General features: G+C 33.3%; 2 protein-coding genes across 2 annotated transcripts in view; both read right to left on the bottom strand.

Annotated features, from left to right (window-relative positions):
• Nucleotides 1-6: 6 nt before the first annotated feature.
• LOC117105236 (adhesion G-protein coupled receptor D1-like) lies at nt 7-21,017 on the bottom strand. Its single transcript, XM_033246320.1, has 29 exons — nt 20,903-21,017; nt 19,530-19,782; nt 18,522-18,854; nt 18,066-18,256; nt 17,596-17,767; nt 17,055-17,234; nt 16,266-16,407; nt 14,418-14,614; nt 14,117-14,299; nt 13,641-13,756; nt 13,264-13,449; nt 12,854-12,922; nt 12,335-12,452; nt 11,601-11,759; nt 10,824-10,902; nt 10,211-10,331; nt 9,431-9,486; nt 9,106-9,232; nt 8,480-8,583; nt 7,824-7,929; nt 7,295-7,475; nt 6,993-7,065; nt 6,351-6,417; nt 5,732-5,811; nt 5,033-5,159; nt 4,777-4,818; nt 3,617-3,682; nt 3,003-3,036; nt 7-1,331 (listed from the first exon to the last, which is right to left on the bottom strand). The coding sequence occupies exons 1-29, from the start codon at nt 20,963-20,965 to the stop codon at nt 1,321-1,323; spliced, it is 3,636 nt and encodes a 1,211-aa protein (XP_033102211.1). The 5' UTR covers nt 20,966-21,017; the 3' UTR covers nt 7-1,320.
• A 565-nt stretch (nt 21,018-21,582) lies between these two features.
• Nucleotides 21,583-24,521, bottom strand: part of LOC117105019 — a 24,471-nt gene continuing 21,532 nt past the window's right edge. The window contains exons 24-27 of the mRNA XM_033246008.1: nt 24,226-24,459; nt 23,621-23,869; nt 22,224-22,427; nt 21,583-21,656 (exon numbers count right to left, since the gene is read on the bottom strand). Coding sequence (XP_033101899.1) covers nt 21,583-21,656; nt 22,224-22,427; nt 23,621-23,869; nt 24,226-24,459 — 761 coding nt within the window. The remainder of the gene's footprint in view (nt 21,657-22,223; nt 22,428-23,620; nt 23,870-24,225; nt 24,460-24,521) is intronic.

The following is a 24,521-nucleotide window of genomic DNA, read 5'->3' on the forward strand; positions in this document are numbered from 1 at the left end:
CTCCGTTTCCTGTTTTTCTTTCTTCTTTATTATCCATATGAACACACGTGGATTCCTCTTCATGTTTTCTAAATTTAATCAGTATATATATATATATATAATAAACGTCATTGTTATAGAAATTCTTATTATTACAGTACATGGACGATAGTAAACATTTGCAGTTTAGAATATTTTTATTCTGAAAATATTACATCATTTTACATAGCAAGGCGGTATTTATACAACTTTCTTGGGTATACTAAGATTCTTAAATATACTTGATACAACTTAGATCAATTCTAAATCTATAAACAACTGTTATTCTTTATCGTACCTTAATGGTAAACTTCTTCCTACAACAACTTTGTTATATATTATTCAAATCAATGAGAAAGGAAACGCTATGAGCAACTTTTAATGTTAAGTAAGACAACTCAATAATAAAAAATATAGGTTTGTATTATAGTAATGGTCTTTATCTTTAATAATTCTTACTTAAGTTTGCATTGATTGATATTATCACTGTGCAATTCAGAGTATGTATAACTTTAAATATAATTGGGCTTTTCAACTGCTAATTATATCGTCACTTATTAGACACATACCATTTTATCTGGATAAACTGATTAATTTCTCCAGGTAAGTATTCACAAAATATACTAATTAATATGTAGTGAATAAACAATATAAATTTTAGCAATACTACTACCATTTTAACACTCTTTGAAAATACTTCATAGTATTTTTCATAGACATGCCTATAATTTGTAGCATAGCATTGCGTGAATACAACACCACTAGTCGTACTATTAAACAAACAATTCATGTGGAAAGTGATATTTTAATTTATAACATTTACCGTATAGATTAATATATAAGGTAAATTTCATAAATAACATTTACCGTATAGATTAATATACAGGTACAAGGTAAATGTCATAAATAACATTTACCTTTAGATTAATATATACGGTAAATGTCATAAATAAAATTTACCGTATAGATTAATATACACAAATCTCTATTATTATATCACTATTTTTGTATAATATCATTTTAATCTGTCAAAGATACCTACTGCATAACACTGTATTAATTCGAAAAATAGCGTTACATAAAATCAAACTATAACATATCAGTGGACAAGCCTGTTTAGACAAGTATGTTACTGATACAGGGTACTTAAATGATGGAAATTTTTTCACATCTACAATTTAAGTTGATAACGATATCTATCTGTTTTGAAAATGTATGCCATTGATACATGACCAAAGTTGAATACTTCACTTTTCATCTTCGGTTTTCTCATCTCAACTTACAAACTTGAGAACAAGACATTCAAGCATGGTCTGAAAAGAGGAATATTCCATATATCATCCCAATTATAAACAAATGTTATAAATATCCACGAGTAATTTTAAGTTAACAGAACAAAATAATACAATTCTTTTAAAAACTATGCAATTATGTCCAATTCATTTGAATAAAAATGTTTAGGTAGGTCTACAAGGTGACATTTAAATTCCAAGTGAAACTGGTAGGTACTTAAATATTATCAGGAATACTCTGTAAGTGGGGAGCATTATTAGCAATATCCATGAGTGAGGTTTAGCAAAATGGTCCATTATGTTTTCGCTATACACAAGCCAGTTTATAATCATGTATTATTCATAATTCATAATTTTATTTTCCTTACATGAGATGGTAGTTAACAAAGGGAGATATTCCCTGTACAAGTGTCAACTACCGAAGCGTAGCAATAAAAACAACAACACTGTAAACAAGATGCAAGAACATAAAAAAAAAAACCAAAAAAAAAAAAACATTAACATTACTTTAAAAAAAATAGCATAAAAATAGTAGAAATCCAGTAGTGTAATAATAAAAATATAATAATAATAATAATAATAATAATAATAATAATAATAATAGCAATAATAATAATAATAATAATAGCAATAATAATAATCACAGAAATAAGGATAATAATCATAATATAGTGATCATAACAAAAATAACAATAGTAGTAAGAGATTTTTTCGGAATGTGGAGATAGTTGGTGATTGTCTGCAGGCTAAAATGAGGTATGGTCTACATGATTCAAACCAAGGCAATCCAGTCTGTTAAATAGCTTTGTTCAAATCCACAACGCTCTAGGCAGCGTTTCGTCGCACTGGACAGGGACGGATCCAGAGAATTTCTGAGGGGGGTGCGCAAAATGAGGTTCACGCCGCCACGCCCACATCAGCCCAATCATGATTGGTGTAAATAAGTGGTAAATAATTGAGCTCTCCTTTTACCAACTGCTGGATCGCCACTGAGCTCATCGGCAGGGGCGGATCCAGAGATGTCCAAAAGGGGGGGCCGAAAGGGGGGCCGAAATTTGGGCCGATCGGGACAACAATGCCCTAGGGGGCATGCCCCGGCGGAATTTTTGTGTTCTAGACGCCCGAAAATAACATTTGAGGCGTTGTGGGCTATAATTTTTTTCTTTTTCCTTCCTTTTTTTCTTTTTTTTTTCTTTTTTTCACCTCCCAAAAGGGGGGGGCCGGGGCCGGGCCGGCCCCCCCTAAATCTGCCCCTGATCGGTGCACTCCTTTTTTTCCTCTTTCCTTTATTTAACTAAAATGTGTCTCCCTCTTTCTTATTATCTTTATTATTTTTCAGCTTGATTGACGGGGGCGGGGGGGCCCTCTCCACCCACCCACCATTGAGTCAGCCACTGCTGTTAAAACTATTTTAAATCTTTACTTTTGTTTTAATGTTTTTCAATGTATTATTATATATAATTTTACTGATATAAATCCTAAATTTATTTTACTTCTTTTTAAACCCTATAATTACGTAATATTTTATGTGATAGTGAGTTATGTGTTCCTGTAATTTTCCTAGTAAGCAAACAAGTCATGCCATTGGCTGATTTGATTGAATTTTTTATATACCAAAATGAGATAAAAAATATAATAAAATGAATAATTGGCAGTAACATGTTAATGGGGAATTAATACACGCCTACTTACAAACAAGTGTTGGTTTCTTTACAGGCTCTGGTTTCTGCAAAATAATTGAAAGCGTTAGTTAAACAAGAATTGCGTATCCATGGCTACATGACAACAATACAGAAACATATGGACTTTATCGTCATTTTCACACACAGTGAATAAATATTTGTTAGCGTTGTGTATCGATTATAACAAAATACCATGAAACATATTTATAGAATACGCTTATTTGGAAACAAACATTGGAAATCCAATGACAATATATATATTATTTACTACACCATACATGGTAATGATTAGAGGATAATTATTAGTGACCCATGGGACATCCTGAATGAGGGGTGTGTTTTTTTTTCAAATTAGCAATAATTGACAGGCCCTTGAATTTGAGTCAAGTCACAGGCTCTCACTGCTAACAGGGTGCACTAAAGGATATTTAGACCTACATCACGCCCCTTTTAACTAATAGAATCATTGGTTTTCAAGTTAAGGTGCAGCAAGATACGTATTTATATTATACACATTTTCAAAAAAATAGTTGTTCTTCATCATAAGCTAAACTTCAAATTTAAGAATGCACTTCTAAACAAAACTATACAATGAATTACAAATTTAGTTTTAAAATAACATACCAGGTAGATCCGGCGGATAAGTGTAAGCTCGAAATCAGGATTCTCAAAGCATATAACTGCTTTTAGCTGCAAAATAAATTGTTAAATTCATGAATACTGTTAACACTACAGGGGTGGATGAAAATTTTTCAAATGGGGTGGGGGGCACAACATACTCCGAATAAATAAGTGAGTTGCGCTAATTAGCATTAGTTTCAATATATGCCTTGAAATTTAAAAATTTAGTGCCGAAACGGGGGGGGGGGAGAAGACCTTCCAGCTTCCAGCTGTGGTTTCCGTGCACTACATTATAAAAATTGCAATTGCTTAATATAATATGAATACAGTCTTTTATTGCTGCGAAGCAGCCAATTTATATTCTTGACAGCAATTTGACCTCTGAAAGGTCATTGTTTGTCAAAAAACCTGCGCCTAAGACAACTGAGAAGCGGAGTTTCATTCTTTCGTTCTGCCGGGTAAAATCAATTACTTTAGGCGACGTTTGTAGACTAACCTACTCGTACCAACGTAAGCATGTCACGACGCTGAAGTACTATTCAGCGTTTTTACTATATTTCTAGGTTTCCTATTTCTACGTTTAATCGGCTCATGTCTCAGCCACAATATTTTGAGGCCAATATTATTTACGAACCCAGTTAAACATATTTACTAGCCTATTTCAACGTGCTAATTATTACATTTAGGCGACGCTTGTTGTAGACTGGCATACTGTTTTCGGAAATAAATACCATTTTATACACATGCGCAGATCGATTCACCAGCAGCGAGTCATCGCCAGCAGCAGCGAGTCGCCAGCAGCGAGATGTCACTGCAGCAAAACACTATTGTACACGGTACCAAAGCTGTTCTATATATAGACAATGGGTCGTGTCTCATATTATTTGTTATATTTTTATTATTCATTATTTTCACTTGACTCGCATAAATAATTTTGTTCGAAGAACATTTTATGCAGTTTTACTTCGCAGCACTTCACTTGTAATTTGCAATTTCTAGTATTTAATGAATATCTTAAAATTCTTCCAGATTCCAACAAGTGCACTTATATATTTATATGGATGAGTGTGGGTGTATGTGATTATACATATGCCTATGTATTAGTAATAGTAGCATATTAGGGGTAAATAGTAACAGTATAGATCTAAGTAGTATAACCTCACCTCTCTATTCCAGTTACTGTGACAATAGTACATGATACAACCCTGAAAGATATTTATGATACAAAACCAGAAATTCTATGATTTATTCTAAATTATGTCTATGTCCATTTACAAGAAAATGATAAAGAAATACGAATAAGTAGAAACTTTATCAAGATAATATATAACACTAAAATGAAATAAGCATAACAAACCAAGATAAATATGAGCATATAAATATTAACATTTTATGCACACACATCGTTACCAAACTTACATAAAATGAAGCGAGGAAGTAGAAAACGTATGTCAGGAGTATTCCGTAATCATAGATCGATAGGTTTCCAAACAACCACATGACGTCGTATACAATAAGGAGTATCGATGACGCTTTCCAACCAGCACTAAGTGAAAATGTACAAATTAGATATTATTAATCAATCAGGGGCGGATCCAGAATTTTTCAAACAGGGGGGCACAACAGTTTCAGAATAGGTAAGTGAGATGCACATACAGTAACATTGATTTGCATTGAAATTTTTAAAATTTAGGGCAAAACGGGGGGGGGGCCACATTCCCCCGTGCCCCTACTGGATCTGCCCCTGTCAATCGGTCAATCCCTCAAATAACCAACCAAATATCAAAGAACGAATCATTTAATCAATCAACAAACCAAACAGCCAATCAATTTTTAAATTGTCTTATCGGTAGATAGATAAATCAACCAGTTAATCAATTGATTGGTTAATCAATTCAATCAATCGATAAACTCAAACATTCAATCGATCGACCAATCACTCAGTCAATCGATAAATCGACCAATCCACCAATCACTCAATCAAACAATGTATTAATTTAATCAATCAACCAACCACTAGAAAAAGGTTGAGTGATGAATTAAAATGCACGCCTCCCTAATTGATTAACTAACTAATTATTGCCTCTTTGGTTAGACTTTTTTTCATACTTGACTTACACAAACCCTGTCGTTGTATCTTCTCGACGTACATTTTCATCAGTTCTTCTGTAGACTGTAAACAATGCAAACCAGCACAGCTGTTGGGAGAAAAAATGTTTTATAATATATACTAGTATTTTACAAGAAACAAGATTATCATTGTTTTGATAATAAATGGTAGCCAAATGTAATCTACCAAAATAACAGTAACAACAATCAGTTTAAAGTACTAAAATAATAACAAATATCAATAAATTAAAAAAAACAATAACACGACTAGAACTATTATTAACAATACTAGTAATAAATGAGAACAATAGATAATAAAAGATAAAATATTAATAAAACAAAATAATTGTGGGAGTGGTAGGCGCAGCGTTTCCTTTCGGTTTCTCAACCTCGAGGTCGGGGGTTCGAACCTTCGCTGTACATTTCGTCCTTGGACAAGGCACTTTACTAACGTTTGTGTCTCTCCACCCAGGAGTATAAATACACTACTGGGGAGGAATAAGGCGGCGTAGAATGTAGCTGGTGGCCACCCTACCACACAATGCCACGATTGGCTAAGTAACAACTAATACATTCAGTAATGCCTATGGGACAACATTTACTTTAATTTTAAAAATCATATACTTACAATATTTATGATAATCCATGGTGCAATAAAGGTTGCAGTCAAGCCCTGATTGATGTTTAACCAACAGCTAAGTAAAAAACGGTTGATTTTTAATTGATTTTTAAATGGTGTGTACTAGCTAGCACTTAAGGAAATATTAGTTAAACCTTTGTACTTTATACAATAAAGTACTACAGTGTTTACGTCACGATACCATGTGATACTACTCCGTTGCTATCTTTGCAAAATGCGTTCAACCGGACGCCATTTCTCCACAGACAAACCATTGATACCAATTTCTAACGTAATTATTAAGATGTTGTATCTTAGTTTTTCTTTGGAAATTTTAATTGATGATTAAATGTGTGTTTGATAACTAATATAATGCAAGCTTTTGTGTTTTTAGTACATTTTGATGGTAAAATATTAGATTTTAAAATGCCTCAGAAAGCCTATGAAATCATTCAGGTGTAATGAACGGTAACCAACGTCTGATTGGCAACGACACGACTGTGGTACTTTATAACAACCAATTTTTAAAAAAATTATTATTTATCAGAGCGCTGAGTTTTATACATAATAAATGAGATACATTTTCTGCTGTGTCAAGGCTTCCGTCGTAATTTCGTAAACGTCTGAAATACGAAGTAGAAACAAACTTACAAGTCGCCATCTTGGAGTTGGTAAGCATCAACATCAGTCGCAATAGCAATCGCAACGAGCATAAACGGTATACCTAGTGTATATATAGATTAAACAAAATAAGAAAATGATGTTAGGATTAAAGATTAATTGACTACCTATTTAGGAAATACACTCGCTACTGCAATAATTATTGTTAAAAATATAACCAGTGGGTATTGCTGGTTAAAACACGGAAACTACTTTTAAACTGACCATTAAGTTACTTATGAGGGGTTATTGACGGTATATTTTCAGTTTCATTTATGCTCATTTGAACTTACCCCAGCCAACGATATTATAGTATTTCATATGTTCCGAGCAGAACAGCTCCCCAACTTTGTCGCTCTTTTGTAGAAGACCATGAGTGACATCAAGAAGAAGATGCCCAGACTCGACTGCAATCCAACATAAGATTGCCAAAAAGAAAAAGTGTAACAGCACACTCGTGGTCTTACAAGCAGCCTTAAAATACAATGATGATAATGATATTAATAATGAATAAAATTAGAATAATTAAAAACTAAATAAATTAAGATTATTGCCTTCCTATCCCAAGGTTCCAGTTTCGATTCCATAATTTCATATTGAGATTTAGAGTATCATGGTATGTTTTTCTTGTGAAGGGATTGCCAGTTTTATTTAATGTAATAGTACTAATAATAATTAATTATAATTACAATAATGATAATAATAAAAAATTAATATGAGCAATAATAGTTGCAATGATAATAATAATGGATTAAGACTATTGATTTATTTCCAAATGTTAATATCACTCGGTAACGATTTTCAATAAATGTGTTTGCTTACCTCGTCCTCTTTGTCAATAAAAGCAGTAACAAAAAAACACACAGACATCAGTAATCCAGCGATGAATAAATTTACGTGAATGGTATGTCGTCTGGTTCTCAATCGCCTAATAATAACAATAATATTAATAATAATAATAACATTAATAATAATAATAACAATAATAATAATAATAAGAATAATGATAATAATAATAATAATAATAATAATAATAATAACCAAGGACCAACTTTATTTAAACAAAAAAGCCAATATTAGAAGAAACTGTTCTTCTCTGCAGGCAACTTTATTTGTATCAATTCCAAAAATTACTATCTTAAATTGCTTAGAGAAAAAAGTATTTGTAAAACATTCCTCGTCCGTGAAAACAAAGAATAGAAGAAGACGTATGAAACTTATGTTTTATCAGCTCAACAATATCAACATATAAAGTAAAGCGTAATTTACTAAGAATTAGCTAATTTTCCACTGTTTTACGGGCCTGCAGTTTTGCTCGGCTTCACATTCCAGCAACGATAGTAAGAAAGTGTTGTGTGTGTGCACTTCATAATTTGCGAAGTCAAGATAAAAAAATAATGATGTATGACTTTTACGTTGCGAATTCTTAAACTTTCTAATATGGCGCTGGTGTAGGCCTGCAACGACAGGTAACTTACTTGGTAAGAAGCAGGAACACTGTTATGATGAGTAAAACAATCATAGAAAGACCGCATCCAGCTTTAATAATTAACGGCAGCAAAAAATCATGGATAGTAGATTCCTGGTGATGAAAAACAAGCAATTTTAATACAGGTACATAATGTAGGTAATAAGAAAATAGTAATGGAAGATTCTACCTATGGGTTTAAACGATGACACGGCACTACTTGTTGACGTATGTGAATCTCAATATCATGTTATGCACTTCGTTTCTATTGCCGTTCTTTAAGTGAGTAGAAATACTTGAGAAAAATGTATTGATTAGTTTATTATTGGTTAAATGATTGATTGATTGATTGATTGGTTGGTTACTTGGAATTTGATTTTAGTTTGGAACTATATAAATGGCATTTACTATTATTGGTAATATACAGTATACTACAATAAATATTAATATTATTATTATTATTATTATTATTATTATTATTATAATAATAATAATAATAATAATAATAATAATAATAATATATTATAATTATTATTATTATTATTATTGTTGTTGTTGTTGTTGATTGATTTACTGATTGATTGGTTGGTTGGTTGGTTGGCTGATGTATTTGAATTCAAGTCAATTATTTTTTACCTCCTCTTCATACGGATCCATTACAACAGCAAAACTTGTCAAATGGTTGCAAAAGCACTTAGTAAACTCGTCGTTATGGTAACCTATCCAACAACCGTCTGTTGCCCACTTGCTGTTTGTTTCATTCCTGAATATATTATAGAATTATTCATGTTGCTGTAGACCATTAAATGTTATGTAAATTGATTTGAAATTATATTAGTCGGTGTTATGTGGGCGTTATTTCAATCGTGAGACAAAAACAATGTTTCATGGTTACATATAGAAAACGGAAGTTAAAATCTACATTATAAATTCTATAATATATGAAAATATTTTAACTTACAATTCGTCATATTGCCAGTACGCACATTTAGGTTTTTCAATTGTATCGTTTATAGACTGTAAAAAGTAATGAATCAAATTGTTAATAAATGACACAAACAAATTATTAGTGACATATCTTTTTCCGACGATGATGGGCGAAGCCTATTCTAATCTAAACATTGAGATACGATGTGCAACGAGTAACAAAACCATTATAAGGACTTACAATTACACTGTGATAGAACGGTAAACTCCGTTTCATAAGGCATATCAATAAAATGATTTTGTTAATAAATTTATAAAACAAATTAATAAATATTAAACAGATCATAGAATATTAGCGATACGCTCATTTTGCTTTTGTTTTTATCTAAATTTGTTTTTATCTAAATATTTAAATACTTAAATATAATGAATAATTATATCTGTCACCTATGGCAAAACTGCAGTATACTGTACCCTCAGGAAAATAATGGAATTGCCTGTCCTATTTAGGTACATTATTTTCATGAGTGTTGTCTGAATATGAGTGGCGATTCCGTTTTGCTCGAGGGTAAATATTTGAATATCCGTGATCTTGACTTTGTCCTTTTACCTTTTCTTCCGAAAATTTTGTCATGCCTTTCTTAGATTATTATGTATCATTCCACTAAATTTTATGATGATCCATTCATTAGTTTTTTTTGCATAATTTTGCAGAGAGAGAGACAGACTGCACGATAAATAGACAAAAAGCAGTGAATACATGACACCTCGTTAGAGGAGGCAATAATAATAATAATAGTGATGGCATGTATACCGTTAAATGTTGAAGTACAATTTCTACAGGGTTGTGAAGGGAACGACGAAGCTTTGGTTCCATTGTAAACGACACAACTCTGCTGTTGACTCGAACCTGACGACCTTCAATTCTTGTAAAACTGAAAATGTAAAAAGGAAAAAAAAGAACATTGGTGTGCTGAACATTATGTTCATATCTGGATAGGAATACACCTTTACGCTAAGCCCCGCCCATTGGATATTGTTGCTAAGGTCCCAAAAAACGACAGATAAAAACAAAAACAAACATGTGCGTTTGTGGGCCAAGTCGTATGTTCTGATTATTCACTTGTTAAGTTAAATTGACACTCCGGAAAAGTCCACTGTAGATAGGTATATGTAAGTTATTTTTTTACAAACTTATTTGTTATATTTGAAGCTGGGTCTAATTTCTAAAATTGTACAAGTTTGTATTAATAAAATTGGATAGGCCTTCTATGTTTTCATCACTGCTGATGTTTTTTTATATGATCTCTTTTTTATTATGAGTGTGGCTTGTTAGGAAATTGTTGGAGATAATGATTAATATAATAATATACAACAAAAATGTAGCCATATATATTACAAGTATATAAGGTCAAAGGTTAACTTACTATTTACTTGACGCCCTTGGTGGCATATGGTCTGGTAACGAGTCATAAATAACAAACACCATTGTGGAAACTGTCACTTCTGATGGCAAATAAAACAAAATTGTTACTTTATATACAGAATTTTTTTTTTTTTTTAGAAAAATGTATGAACATTTTTCCCTTTGGTGGATAAATAGGTAAATAATAGTAATAATAATAATAATAAACCAATTTTGTTTAGCAATCTGTATATATTTTCATTGCTAAATAAAATTTTATATCTTGCAAATCATTTGTAGTTTTTTTGTATATGTTCTATATTTTCATTTTCTAAGATGAAATGACCGGCTTGAGAGCCAAAGTTTCTTTTAACTGTGGTCATTCCTTGCCATCTTGGATGTTGATCCCCATTTGTATGTATTTTGTTATTGCAAAATAAAGATTAAATAAATAAATAGTAAGAAATAAATGTTTAATTGTCCCAAAAACTGTTTCTTGAACATACAGTGTTTATAAAACAAAAAGACAGTAACTCTGAAAAGAGACAGAGACATTTTGAGATTCAACGTTTCCATCTATTTGACCATTTTCAAGAATACTAATGAGAAAATCTCACCCATCCACATATGTTTACAATATTTACAGAAGTATAACAGAAAGCAAATAAAAACCGACCAATCAGATTAAAATGAAAGTTATAACTAGCCAATTAAATACAAGGTAATTAAAAATGAGGTGTGTCTTATTTATATCATGAATATCTACATAATGACCTGAAAAAGATAAAATAATTTGTACCTGGATCTGTATACTTGAATACATTCTTCGGTATGGTGATGGAGTCCATAGTAAGGTTCCAATTTTCGATAGTATTTGTCCAACGTGGGTCAGAGTAATTAGGGAAAGTTAGTGTATTTTCACCGTATGAGGAGACTGGAAACGAGTTGCTTTGAAGAACTATTCAACATGCGAAATGAAAAAAAAAGACCAAATCTCAAAATCTCTTAAAGCATAAAACATCTAAAGCAAGATTGACATGTACGAACTTGGATTAGTGTTAAGCGCGCAATATCTATTACTAGGGAGCTTTCGATTGCACGACGAAGGTAGGACATAGAACGCATGAGTGATTCTGTTCTAGCGTTGTGTCGTCGCACAAATAGAAAGCTCTCTATTGAGGTAGGATGCCTCGTAATAACAGTCATAGAAGATTAAATTGCTGCATTTGTAGACACTAATATATTGTTAAAATACGAAAAAACGAAATAATTGGTAGCATTATTGGTTTTTTAAGAATTATATTTGTATTTGAAACTAATCAAGTTGTAGTGCATTTAATGAATACTGAAATTGTTTGAAGTACTGTAAAGATTTTTGCAAGTAAACGGTTGATGATAATTTCTATAACTGATAATTATTAAAGATGTATTGCTTTATCATATCATTATATATTTAATAATGTTTAATCTAGTTAATTCGTCTATAGATCTTTCAATATTCAATGACGTTTGAAAAAGAAAAGAAAGACATACTAATATTTGTTGATGGCAAAACGTAACCAAAATCCTCATCATCCTTGCGGAGATTCTTGGACATCGTCATGGCATAATTTTCCAAATCTTCCAATAACGATGGAGACCCTGGATGCGTCTTTTAAAAACAATAAAGAAAAATTACATAAAAGTACTGTGAACCGCCTTGTAGTAATACTAAACAAATATTGGTGGCCTAACGATAATTTGTTGTTGTTTAGTCATATTATGTAGACTGATTAATCATTTGGGTCACTCTGGATTCTTGGTAAATTTCTCTCTTTTTACTAGTCCTCAGAAGTCCATTCCAAGGTCTCTATAGAGTCTGGTCATAGCAAAATAAAAAACTCCACATTTTTCATTCCTTGACATTCTACTACGGATCTTCATACTCTACGCCTTAAAGCACATAAACATACTCTTAATCATTAGCATGCCTACCTATGTTTAAATATTATAATATGTAACTATGAATGTGGAAATTCATCGACACGATTGTTTCAGTGTATTAATACTTACTAGTTGCAACTCATGCCATTCGTTACTACGACCAGAATCAAGTAGATCGCTACATATTTTGACAAAATTCTTTAAAAAATAAATTAAAAATGAATTAGTTCAAAATTACATTAACAATTTTGGTAGTCTATAAAAATTGTAATAATTGTGTTCATATTTATTATGTTATATTAATATTTCATTGAAAGATGGTCCAGTATTTAATTTTCAATTGAAATATACAATTACATTCCATTTTTCAACATTTACATAATTATATTTTGTAAATATAAGACTTATGTTATATTTTTTTTTTCAAATAATGAATAATATTATGAAAAGAATATTTCGAATAATAATAGTAATAATATAACTACTATAGTCTGCCAAATTGTATACTAAATTTACACACAATAGTATAGAATACTTACGTCAACCTCACTAATTCCATACGATTCGTTAATACCCATGGGTATAGGCTGCTCAATCAGTACGTCAAAGACCCCTACAGACGCTCCTAAGTCCTCACTAGTCAGATGATTTGACGGTACAGCCAATTTTTCCAGTCGTTGTTCCGCACTTGCTAGCAACACGTCGTCGATGCCTTCTTCTTCCATCTATAAAATGAAAACGAAATGGCATTTATGCCTATTCCTTTAATTGCTAGCCTTACTTTTTAGAACTTTCACTGTTTACCATAATTTCTCTCTTCTTTACCCATAAATGATGACCACTAACAAACAGACGTTGGTTTTTCTCTATAAAAGGTTGCATAAACTTAGCGGAGTACAACCATCTGATATCTTACGATTGTCAGCAGTTCGACCACATCACGTGAACAGTCAGCATCATGAGTAACCTTACACCCTGGCTTTCCTGTAAATGGTGCCAACTCGTCCAATTCATCATGATTCGACGTCACATCTATAAAGCAATCACAGTACAGTGGGCTCTTAAACAATTGATAGCCTACAGATTATAAGGCATTGTCCATCAGAAACGAGATTGTCTTGTAAATATTAACATCAAAATATTGATCTAACAAGTAAAAACTGCATGCCTTAAGTTATGTTGGATACAAATTTCTTTCTTAAAATGTACCAAATAAAATGAAAAAATCTGATGTTTCTTTCACATTCAAGAATTACAATATAGACTGATACTCCATAAACGAATGATTTTTTTTGTATATGAGATATGTTTATCAGATGACAACACAGTATTTTACATAATTCAACGATATGTATTAACATTTGCATTTTCGTAATCACTAGATTTGCTTACCAATCGCATCGGGATCCTCTCCCATCAACCCCCCATCGTCTGCATCGAAAGCATGGTACCATATCGCCGGGTCATCGAAGGCAGCCCCAAGGTATCCTTTGGCTTGGTCATTCCGTTTACCCAAATACATCATTGTGGCAATGTCATGAGATATTGAAGTGGTGAGACCTGTTGAAGTTGTGGCTATATAAAAGAGAGAAATGATTTAAACTGTCAATAAAACGATAAAAAGTAGGGGATGCATGTGCATTTTGAAATGTTAACAATAGCATTCACGCCCATAACACACAGATGACCTTACCTTTTTGTATGCCGTCTATGTATAAAGTCAACCCTGACGTTTCGCTCCATGAGAACGCAACGTTAAACCACGATTGAGAATACGTCATAGGATAAGTGGTTTTCCAGCGTTTATTTACCGTCTGCGCAACAACAGTGATATTGATACCGTCATAGGAGATTGCGAAGCCACGGCGGTTTAATTGCTGACCACCCGAGCTGTAAACAACACAAAATGTAAATCAATTTTCCTAAAAAATGATATAAAGCATTTATTGAAGATCCCAGGTACATTGAGTGTACTATATATATATTTATATTCATTTTATCATTGACTTTATTTATTCATAAATGGTAATTACAGTGTCATCGTTGCTTCACGGATAATGTATCCGAAAACCATAAAGACAACAGAGTATAGTACAATGAAAAATGATGAAACACAGGAACATGATGACATCAAGTCACGACCTAATATAGAGGCACATCATGACTATATATGGGCATACAACAGGTTTTTTTGGTCAAAGAAAATTTGAGAATCAGGACTTGTTACAACTGTAACTTGATAAGCTCTTCTATCATGAAGTCACTGATATTACAAAGACTTAAAAGACCTAATGTTTGGTATTAGTACCTGTGGTATAGTTTGATACATCGGATTCCTAAAATTGCAGGGTAGATCCATAGATGTCAAAAGGTGGAGGGGGGGCGAAAGTGGGGCCGATTGAGATAATACACTACCCAAGGGGCCTGTCTCTTATACACATCTAGATGTGTATAAGAGACAGGTATAGAATACTTACGTCAACCTCACTAATTCCATACGATTCGTTAATACCCATGGGTATAGGCTGCTCAATCAGTACGTCAAAGACCCCTACAGACGCTCCTAAGTCCTCACTAGTCAGATGATTTGACGGTACAGCCAATTTTTCCAGTCGTTGTTCCGCACTTGCTAGCAACACGTCGTCGATGCCTTCTTCTTCCATCTATAAAATGAAAACGAAATGGCATTTATGCCTATTCCTTTAATTGCTAGCCTTACTTTTTAGAACTTTCACTGTTTACCATAATTTCTCTCTTCTTTACCCATAAATGATGACCACTAACAAACAGACGTTGGTTTTTCTCTATAAAAGGTTGCATAAACTTAGCGGAGTACAACCATCTGATATCTTACGATTGTCAGCAGTTCGACCACATCACGTGAACAGTCAGCATCATGAGTAACCTTACACCCTGGCTTATATATATATATATATATATATATATTCATTTTATCATTGACTTTATTAATAAATGGTAATTGCAGTGTCATCGTTGCTTCACGGATAATGTATCCGAAATCATAAAGACAACAGAGTATAGTACGAGAAATGATGAAACACAGGAACATGATGACATCAAGTCACAACCTAATATAGAGGCATATTATGACTATATATGGGCATACAACAGGTTTTTTTGGTCAAAGAAAATTTGAGAATCAGGACTTGTTACAACTGTAACTTGATAAGCTCTTCTATCATGAAGTCACTGATATTACAAAGACTTTAAAAGACCTAATGTTTGGTATTAGTACCTGTGGTATAGTTTGATACATCGGATTCCTACAATTGCAGGGTAGATCCATAGATGTCAAAAGGTGGAGGGGGGCCCAAAGTGGGGCCGATTGAGATAATACACTACCCAAGGGGCCACCTCAAAATTGTTGTGCTCTAGACGCCCGAAAATAACCTTTAAGGCATTTTGGTCGATCAATTTTTTCTGTTTCTTTCTCTCTTTCCTTTTATTTCTTATTTTTTACCATCTAAAAGGGGGACACCCCACCCCCTACATCCACCCCTGAATTGATAAATGTACGTACCTCATAATATATCCTAGGCCTTCTGGATTTGTGCTGGCATCTTGAAAATGGTCAATGGAACCAAATTTGACAAACACAGAAAATGTCACTCCCGCTGGAGAGCACTTGCCAGGATCGCTCATGCATTTCTTATGATATCGACCTAACAAAATGTAATGAAAGAAATATTATTTTGAAATAATACACTGAATAATGGAGGTGGTTTGGCACAGTGAAAATGGTTTGGTTCCCAATCCTTCGCTGTGCATTTCGCTTGTGTGCTTGAACAGAGCACTTTATCTTCATTGCTTCAGTCTACCCAACTGTTCCAATGGGTACCAGCAAATTACTGAGAGTACTCTGTGCTGAACCACCAGTGTCCAACCCAGGGTGAGCACTCTCATCCGCTCATGCTACTTCAAACTGCGGAAAAGCTCATAAGCTCTGTGGCTTGGTAAGGATTTACTTGGCAAGGATTATATAAATGAAATTTAAGAATATGAAACATTGTTTGTCGAAAAATAATATATCAATCGTCACAATACATACAGTAGACGAGCTGCAGATAAAAATATGGATTTTTCAATTTAGGAAAATGCCGGAAGATTATATTGCATACAGTATTATACTCTGATAAAGTGAAGTAACGTTTAAGCAGGGATTTTTTTTAATTTGTTATTTCTATTTGTTTGTTTCTTAAATGTGAAAACAGAATGTTGATACAGATTAATCCTATTGTAATAGAAATAAAATTGCTCAAGCTGTGAAATACAATGTAAGAAAGTAACTGATAACAGTTATTTGGCGTACCTAATTTGATATAGCCGAAAGATTCGTCTGGTGACGGTTTAGGTGTGTCTATAGCACCGTCAGCATTTCCATCTCTGTCGTCAGTTGTGCTGGTGTAATAAAACGTCACACCAGGAATCGGTGTTTCCAAATGCGATGGCAAATCGAAGTATTCATCCGCCGTAGCATATGCTGTTACTTCTGATTTTTTTAAAGACAAATATATAATATGAACTCATATCTTAAATATATTTATGTTGTGTTAAAATTGTAGTACCATTTGTTCACGTCTTGGTTTGGTGAGCCAATATTCATCCTAAGAAAATGTATACGTTAAAAGCTATCTATCATTCGACTGGATGTTAGGTAAAGTAAATATTCATGCAACACCGAACTATTGTTTTTAAAGATGTTTGTTCTTCATTTTCAATTCGGATTTTTGTATTCAAATTTTCAGTTTAAAATAGTGACATAGGAGGCTTACTCAAATATATAGAGTAGGCAATAGAAAATATAAATGTATGTTAACATAAAAAATCATGACAATTTGATTTCATCTCACCTCCAAGGTCTGTGAGGCTCTCTGCATCTGGCAAACTTTCAATCACCACTGGTATCAAAATAATTACGTCGTCGTATTCTGCTGACACGTAACCCGAGTCATAGCCATTAGATTTACCAAGAACAATTGTTGTGTTGTGATTATTTGGTCGAACATCAACATCACCGTTTGCCTGTTTAAGTCGAAAAAGATTATAATCATCAGAGCAAGTAATTACATTATGATGGTACATGTTTTTGTTTATATGTTAAAGTACCTACTAATGTTATTTGACAAAAAACTGTTGTATATCCATGATATACCTATATATGGTCATGATATACCTATATATGGTCATGATATACCTATATATGGTCATGATATGATATCATCATGACCATATTGAGGCATGTCACATATTTTTTCAAATAAAATTGATAGTCAGGACAGTAATAATACAATAATCCTATGCAATTTGTGGATTTTCTCACCTGAGAACCAACTATACTTTCTCCAATGACCACATCCAGGCCATCAGATGTGGACCAAGTCATTGCTAGCTGGAACCACGCGCCATATGCGTACTTTTCTTTTGGTACATCTACCTTCCAGAGCCTTGATCCATCCGCAACCTCAATAGAGATTCCATCTCTAGATTGTTTCACGCATATGCCACGTTCACCTTCAAGAAATGTGGAAAGTATAATAAATACAGGAATGAAGGCATTGACGATGTTGGCATACCAGCACAATAGGAATGTTGGTGAATATCTCGGGACCCAGTAATGTCAGCGGTCTTTCTGAGTCTAGCCAATGAGAGTAGCTGTTTACGCCCCTATTAGTTGACCACATTCGAGAGTGCTCAGCTACTAAACATTGTGTATAACCTGACCTGCCTGTACACAAACATATTTTTCTCATACTTCAAAGAAATTCCTTTGGTTTACCTGGAGTTTCTGCTCCAAGACTTAGTAGATACCCGAGACCATCGGTGCGAGTATTAAACCATCTCCCTTCAGCGACAGAATTTAGCTTTAGCCACATTGTAAGAGCAAATCCACCACTGCATGTTGAAGGATCAGATGGACAATTGTTGCCGAATCCATTACCAAGTGATACCCAACCATCTACTCCATTTGTTTTCACAGCCCGTCCTTCCATGGTCGAATCACCGACGAACTCACTTCCGGATGGACTCATTTTAAATTGATGGACGATAGATAAGCCGGAATCAAACACCCAGCAATAATCTTTATTGTAGTAGCAGTCAAGTTGAAAGTCTAGTAATGAAAAAGTTTGACAATTAAATACTTAAGTAAATAGTTTATAAAATAGAAAAAAATGTACTACTTGAATATAAGTGAATTAGTAACGTTGCTTTTTATCAGGAGAGAACAAAATACAAATTCCAGCTACAAACGGAGGTTTTTGAGAAAGAGGGACCGTCGTGCAAAGTCCCGCCTTTCGATATTGTTCTTTATTATTTTTTTTAAAATTTCTTTTGAAACCAACAAAACTCGCCATGTACATAATCGAACTATGCTTTAAGTCTCTTTAAAAGGGTTAGAGATTAGTTGGTTTTAGTCGTGAGAAAAAAATGTTCTAATGTAGGAATGAATCCTTGAATCTAACTAAAATGAAAAGGCAAGCGTCTTTACATTTAACTCAATTCCAACTTAAAAAAAACTGCAAAACGAAGGGAAACAAGGCTGAGTGTGGGTTGTTGGACATGCACGTAGCATGGCCCAGCCTATTGGATAGCACATCCTGACAGTCAGTTAAGTTAGATTGACACTTCAGAAAGAGCTTTGACACCTCGACTACTATTGGGTGAGGAGTGCATATAAATTTCATATATCATCATCGTCATCTTCGTCGTTGCTGTGATTTCTGTTGTTGAATAAAGGTACATGATAGTTAACTGGACCTCATAGAAATATTAGTATAATGTTTACCTGACATTCCTAAAAATTGTTTAACTTTCCGAGAGAAAACATAATAGTCCCAGTAAGCAAGATTGTGAATCTTAAACGATCCCGATAAATATCCTGAGTCATCAGTAGACGCCACTCTCACGCCGGTTGTAACAGGTAAAGACTGTGTGTCGTTGGTAACTGGAGACACAATGCCATTGAAATAAATCGCCATCCCATCAAATTCTGACCATGTGCATGCTACATTGTTCCATCTTCCAGTTGGAAACGCCTCCTAGAAGAGAAGGCATCTCAATAGATACTAGAAAACAAGACAGAACTCTCCACAGAGAAAAACTGCGTCATCAAATTGCATGGTGAATATATTGTATGGTGAATATAACTGTAACAATTTGTTTGTCTCCAGGCTCATTTACTGGGACGCCGCGTACGATATACTATCATCGTTGGTGGATGCATGCATCTGATAAATCTCCGATTGATAAACTTACGATAAAGTTACTGTACGTAAATTGTCATTATTGGAAAGAAAAGGGCGGCGTCTACGTCTGTAGATGCGTAAAAGATATGACATACTTCCGCTTCACTTTGCTACGGGAGAGTTCTGTCTTGTGCTATCTTTGACGTTATGTTTTTTTCAAGAAAGTATTATCATCATTTACCACCAGTGGAGGTGCAACTCCTTACCAAAGCAGTGGTGGACTCAAAGGGGAGGGGGTGGCCCCGCTAAATTTTTTGAAATTGTAAAAAATTGGGAGAAAAATAGAAAATTACATTCAAATTTTAAGTCTGAGATTGCCATTTCCGGCCACCTAGAGGTGACATAATCGTAAATTTTCTTACTTCAGCACTAAACATGGTGAGGCTGAGGTGGTATAGACCCTCTATCTCTCAAAGTCCCTCCCTGGGCCCACTCTATTTAAAATTCCTAGATCCACCAATGGAAAGTTACTATCATGTGCTTTTATAAGATTCATTGCGCATTATGCAATGCCCTGAGAAAAATAACGTGCCCTAATGGCAAAATCCAAGGATTTCTACCACTTGATCTCATAGTCCAGATGGTAGAGTATCCAAACAGTAATTAGCAGGTCTTGGGTTCAAATCTCAATAGGGTCAATATGGTTTTCTAAAAACATTATTATCATCAAAAATAAGTAACAATTTCATCACTCTAATTTTCTTACTAGTGTGATATGCACTACATTGTTGTGGTCCCTACACATCTTTACTTTTTAATTTCAATAGGCCATATAGAATATTCCTCAACCATCGATGTATACAAATCTAACTGTCTAATACTGACTTAGGCAATGATGTACATAATGGAAAGCATGCAAGCTTCCCTCATGCTCACAAAAGCTTGCATTTTCCCTAATGGAACAATATCTTACTTCCGATATAGTTGCTTGAATTGACATGGTCTCTCCATCGGCAGAAACAACGAACACTAGCATGTTATTCTTGAAGTAAATAGCAATTCCATTAGAAGCAGTACCATCTCCAGAGCTTAAATAAGAACAATGAATACATGTACCATTTTAATAAGTGTAAAATGATAATAAATATAAAATGATAATAATAATTCTTTATTGGATAAGATACAAGCGCCTATTGAAGTTAGAACATAAACTACCTGGCTTAAGAATGGCATTATTATTTTGCAGAAAAAATAGCAACAGCAGAAATAAGAGAAGAAAAGTTATTGTTTACAGGAATTAGACATTCCACAAGTTAATACGTATACAAATAAACATAAATAGGTATTTGAAAATTGACATAAACTTTACGTAGCTCAACGGGTTAAATAAGTTAAATAAGTCAGATTAGCCAAAAACTCAGCGATTTGATTTAATATTATTGTAGCCTTCTAAGACTACATCAAGTGGAGAAATACAGTTGAGTTTGTTATTTATTTAATTATGTATTAACATATATAAAAATGCTAATTATACTTGAAGATACTGGAATTTATTTTGTCATTATATTGCTATGTAATTTTATCCCCTCTCGTTGTGACATACAAAATTCAATGTATAGCTGTATTATTATCATGTAAATGTATTATCAATCGTCAGTCCTTCAATTCTTTCTTTTTACAATAAGGACAAAGCATTGGAGAAACCAAGCAACTGCCCTCCATGTGACCTAATCAATACATCAATATTCAGTAGATTAAAATAATTTTATTTGCTGAATAAGCAACAAAATATCTTCTTTTTCTTCCATGAAGGGACATTTTCTTCTATTAATTGTGGAGTGAGTGCAGTATCTGTTTGGGTTGTGCCAATTCTCACTCCAGGCTAAATTGTTCTTGACAATTGCCAAATAAACATTATTAAAGTTCAACGCTGAAGGCTCCTGTTCATCTAGTGTAACAAGATTTTTCAACCAGTGCACGCAAGTTTAGATGTGTTGCATTTCTTTTTCTTTTTTTTTTTTTTATTATCATTTATTTTTACTTATTTACTTTTATGTTTAGTTGTTTGCATTTAATTTTTGTAACCATGGATGGGACCCTTCAGGGGAACCTAGATCTCAACAAGAGTAGGAGCGCTTACTTCCCTATATAGACCACACTTTAAAAATGTGTCTTCTGATACCCCTTTCAACAAGCTAAATATTGTTAAGAGAGGCATATCATTAATTGAATAAATGTTATAAGGATGAATGAATATCCAAATCATGTAAACTGTATATTGTGTACTATCTTACCAAGATACAAATGGGCAGTATCAGCCATAAGATCCACTATATTGTTTGATATAAGATTGGCTCCAGCACTAGGACCTACAAATAAGTTGCGTGAAATCGTTTCGTTCATTCGAAGTCTTCTATTTTCTTGGAGCATTCCAATAGTACCACTGATTAAACGCTTTGCATCCCAGAACTCGGTCGGTTTGTTGTAATAGCTTGAATCTAGAAATGAGAAAATGATTAAATTCGTTTGATCATTCTAGCAGTGAACAATCTAATATAAAACACTGGGCATATCGACTCTGTGTATGTCACACGGTCTGATAAACTGTAGTATGCTTACAGTGTGTCTTTAATGTCTATTGGAAGTCGAGCAGTGCTTTGTTCTATAAAACAAAATTTTTATTTTTTATTTATTTATTTATTCTGGTATATGATTTGCAATCAGCAGCGAATGGCTGAATTTGATTGCATTACATTATAAAAAACATATGTGAGGTCTCACTACAAAATGAGTCTCATCGTTAGAAAATCAAAAAATGAGTTTATATTACATTTTGGTAGATCACATTATAAGCTTTAATTTGGTCTTTGAATAAAATAAAATAAAAAATAAATAAATAAATAAAAAAAAAACTTATAAAATATAAGTATCAAGTTATTCAAAAACATTAAAATCAAAATTTTTTTTAAATGTTGCCTTTGACCTATTTTGGTGAATATCTCAATATGATTTCATCAATGATGCGTCTCATTTCGTGGTGAGACCTCACATATATACATGCAATATAAAACATATAAATACATTGAATAGAGGGATTGTTGAAATTGAAATTGATTACTAAATACATCAACATTACAAAATTTACAAGTTCTATATACAAATTCATCAAAATTGTATGATCAAACATGTTGCTACCAGAGTACACATTTGAAAGTAGTCTTCCCAGCTTCAGGCTCATTTTGTATTAATAGTTTATCATTTTATTGCTTCCAATGTTTATTATCCATCTATCATAACGTTATATCTGTTTTAAATCAATGAGGCAAAATAAAAATGGATCGGACATGCAGAACAAAAATGGTAAAAGACACAAGTGACCAATGATTGGAAAAAGAAGATGCATACTATAAGAGCCAATATTGGAGATTTTACATCAAAACTCATCAAAAGTCCTGTCCAGACAATAAAATTTTACTTGACAAAAAACTGGTTTATTCCCATATGTAGTCATGATGTGCCTATATAATGATGTGATGTCATCATGACCATATTTAGGCATATTACATGTCGAATACAATTTGGCTCTAGTCTGGACAATGCCTTACCTATGCACAACATGGAAGAGAAATAGCTACATCTGACTTTGGATGAATAAAGCATGAATTTATAAGCAAGTAGATCAGAAACTTACCAACGAAACCAAAAAACTCTAGCGACCTCCAGCTTCCAACGAATTCTTCCCAGAAGGCAAACTGCTGAAAGACTATTTTGGAATACATGCCCAGAAAGTCATTCCGGCGGCCAATTGCCAGACGATAGTCCAAATCTTTCTCACGAATCTTTCGATACCCAACATAATCTGCGGCAACAACATAGCCATCGATGTACAACAGCATGCCTGATGATTTTGTCCATGAAATTCCAATTTGCATCCATCGCTCTTGAATAATCATACATATTTTTAATTTTTAATTATAAAAGCATGCATTTTCAACAAAACAAACTATAAGGAAGACAAATAGTTTTACCCTATCATTAATATTTTAACATACGGGTGACATAGATTATTATACTACAATATGCAATTAGTATAGAATTATGAAATACAGGTATTCATAAATTCACAAACAAACGAGCAGCTATTTTATTACATCGCCACTTCAGGCATTTTCTAAAAATTATATAGTTATTGGTCCTAGTAATGAAGAATTGCATAAGTATGAAGAGAAACAATATACTATATATTTCATACTTCTGTTTAATAAAAATGTGTGATGGATGTGAAGAAGTGCTCACCTGGATCTGGTTGGTGGTCAATCTCAACAATCCACCGCTTATCGCCGTCTGTTAGTGCTGCCCCGAGTTTGATACCACGCTGGTAGACGGATGCACCTCTGGTTGACTGCTCACCTGTGCTGAACACAAAGTGGTAATCCTCATCATCAACTGGTGTCAGTTTCCCCGTGAATGAATATGTCACACCCTCTTGGCAGCGATAGGGGTTGCTTAGACATGTTCGATTCAACTCGGCTAGCAAAATGAAACGTTAATAATAATAATAATAGTGTAGTTTTATATAGCGCACATATCCA

This window comes from Anneissia japonica, unplaced genomic scaffold (assembly GCF_011630105.1).
Source record: "Anneissia japonica isolate Jap-2015-1 unplaced genomic scaffold, ASM1163010v1 scaffold640_len1575945_cov177, whole genome shotgun sequence".
NCBI classification, from domain to species: Eukaryota; Metazoa; Echinodermata; class Crinoidea; order Comatulida; family Comatulidae; genus Anneissia; species Anneissia japonica.

Excerpts from the sequence above, each read along its gene's own strand:
- LOC117105236 (XM_033246320.1), bottom strand. The coding sequence starts at position 20,965 with ATGCTAGTGTTCGTTGTTTCTGCCGATGGAGAGACCATGTCAATTCAA. Across the intron at positions 7,476-7,823 it reads TTATTGACAAAGAGGACGAG|GCTGCTTGTAAGACCACGAG; the intron begins GTAAGCAAACAC and ends TTGTATTTTAAG. Across the intron at positions 4,819-5,032 it reads ACTTCCTCGCTTCATTTTAT|GGTTGTATCATGTACTATTG; the intron begins GTAAGTTTGGTA and ends AATATCTTTCAG.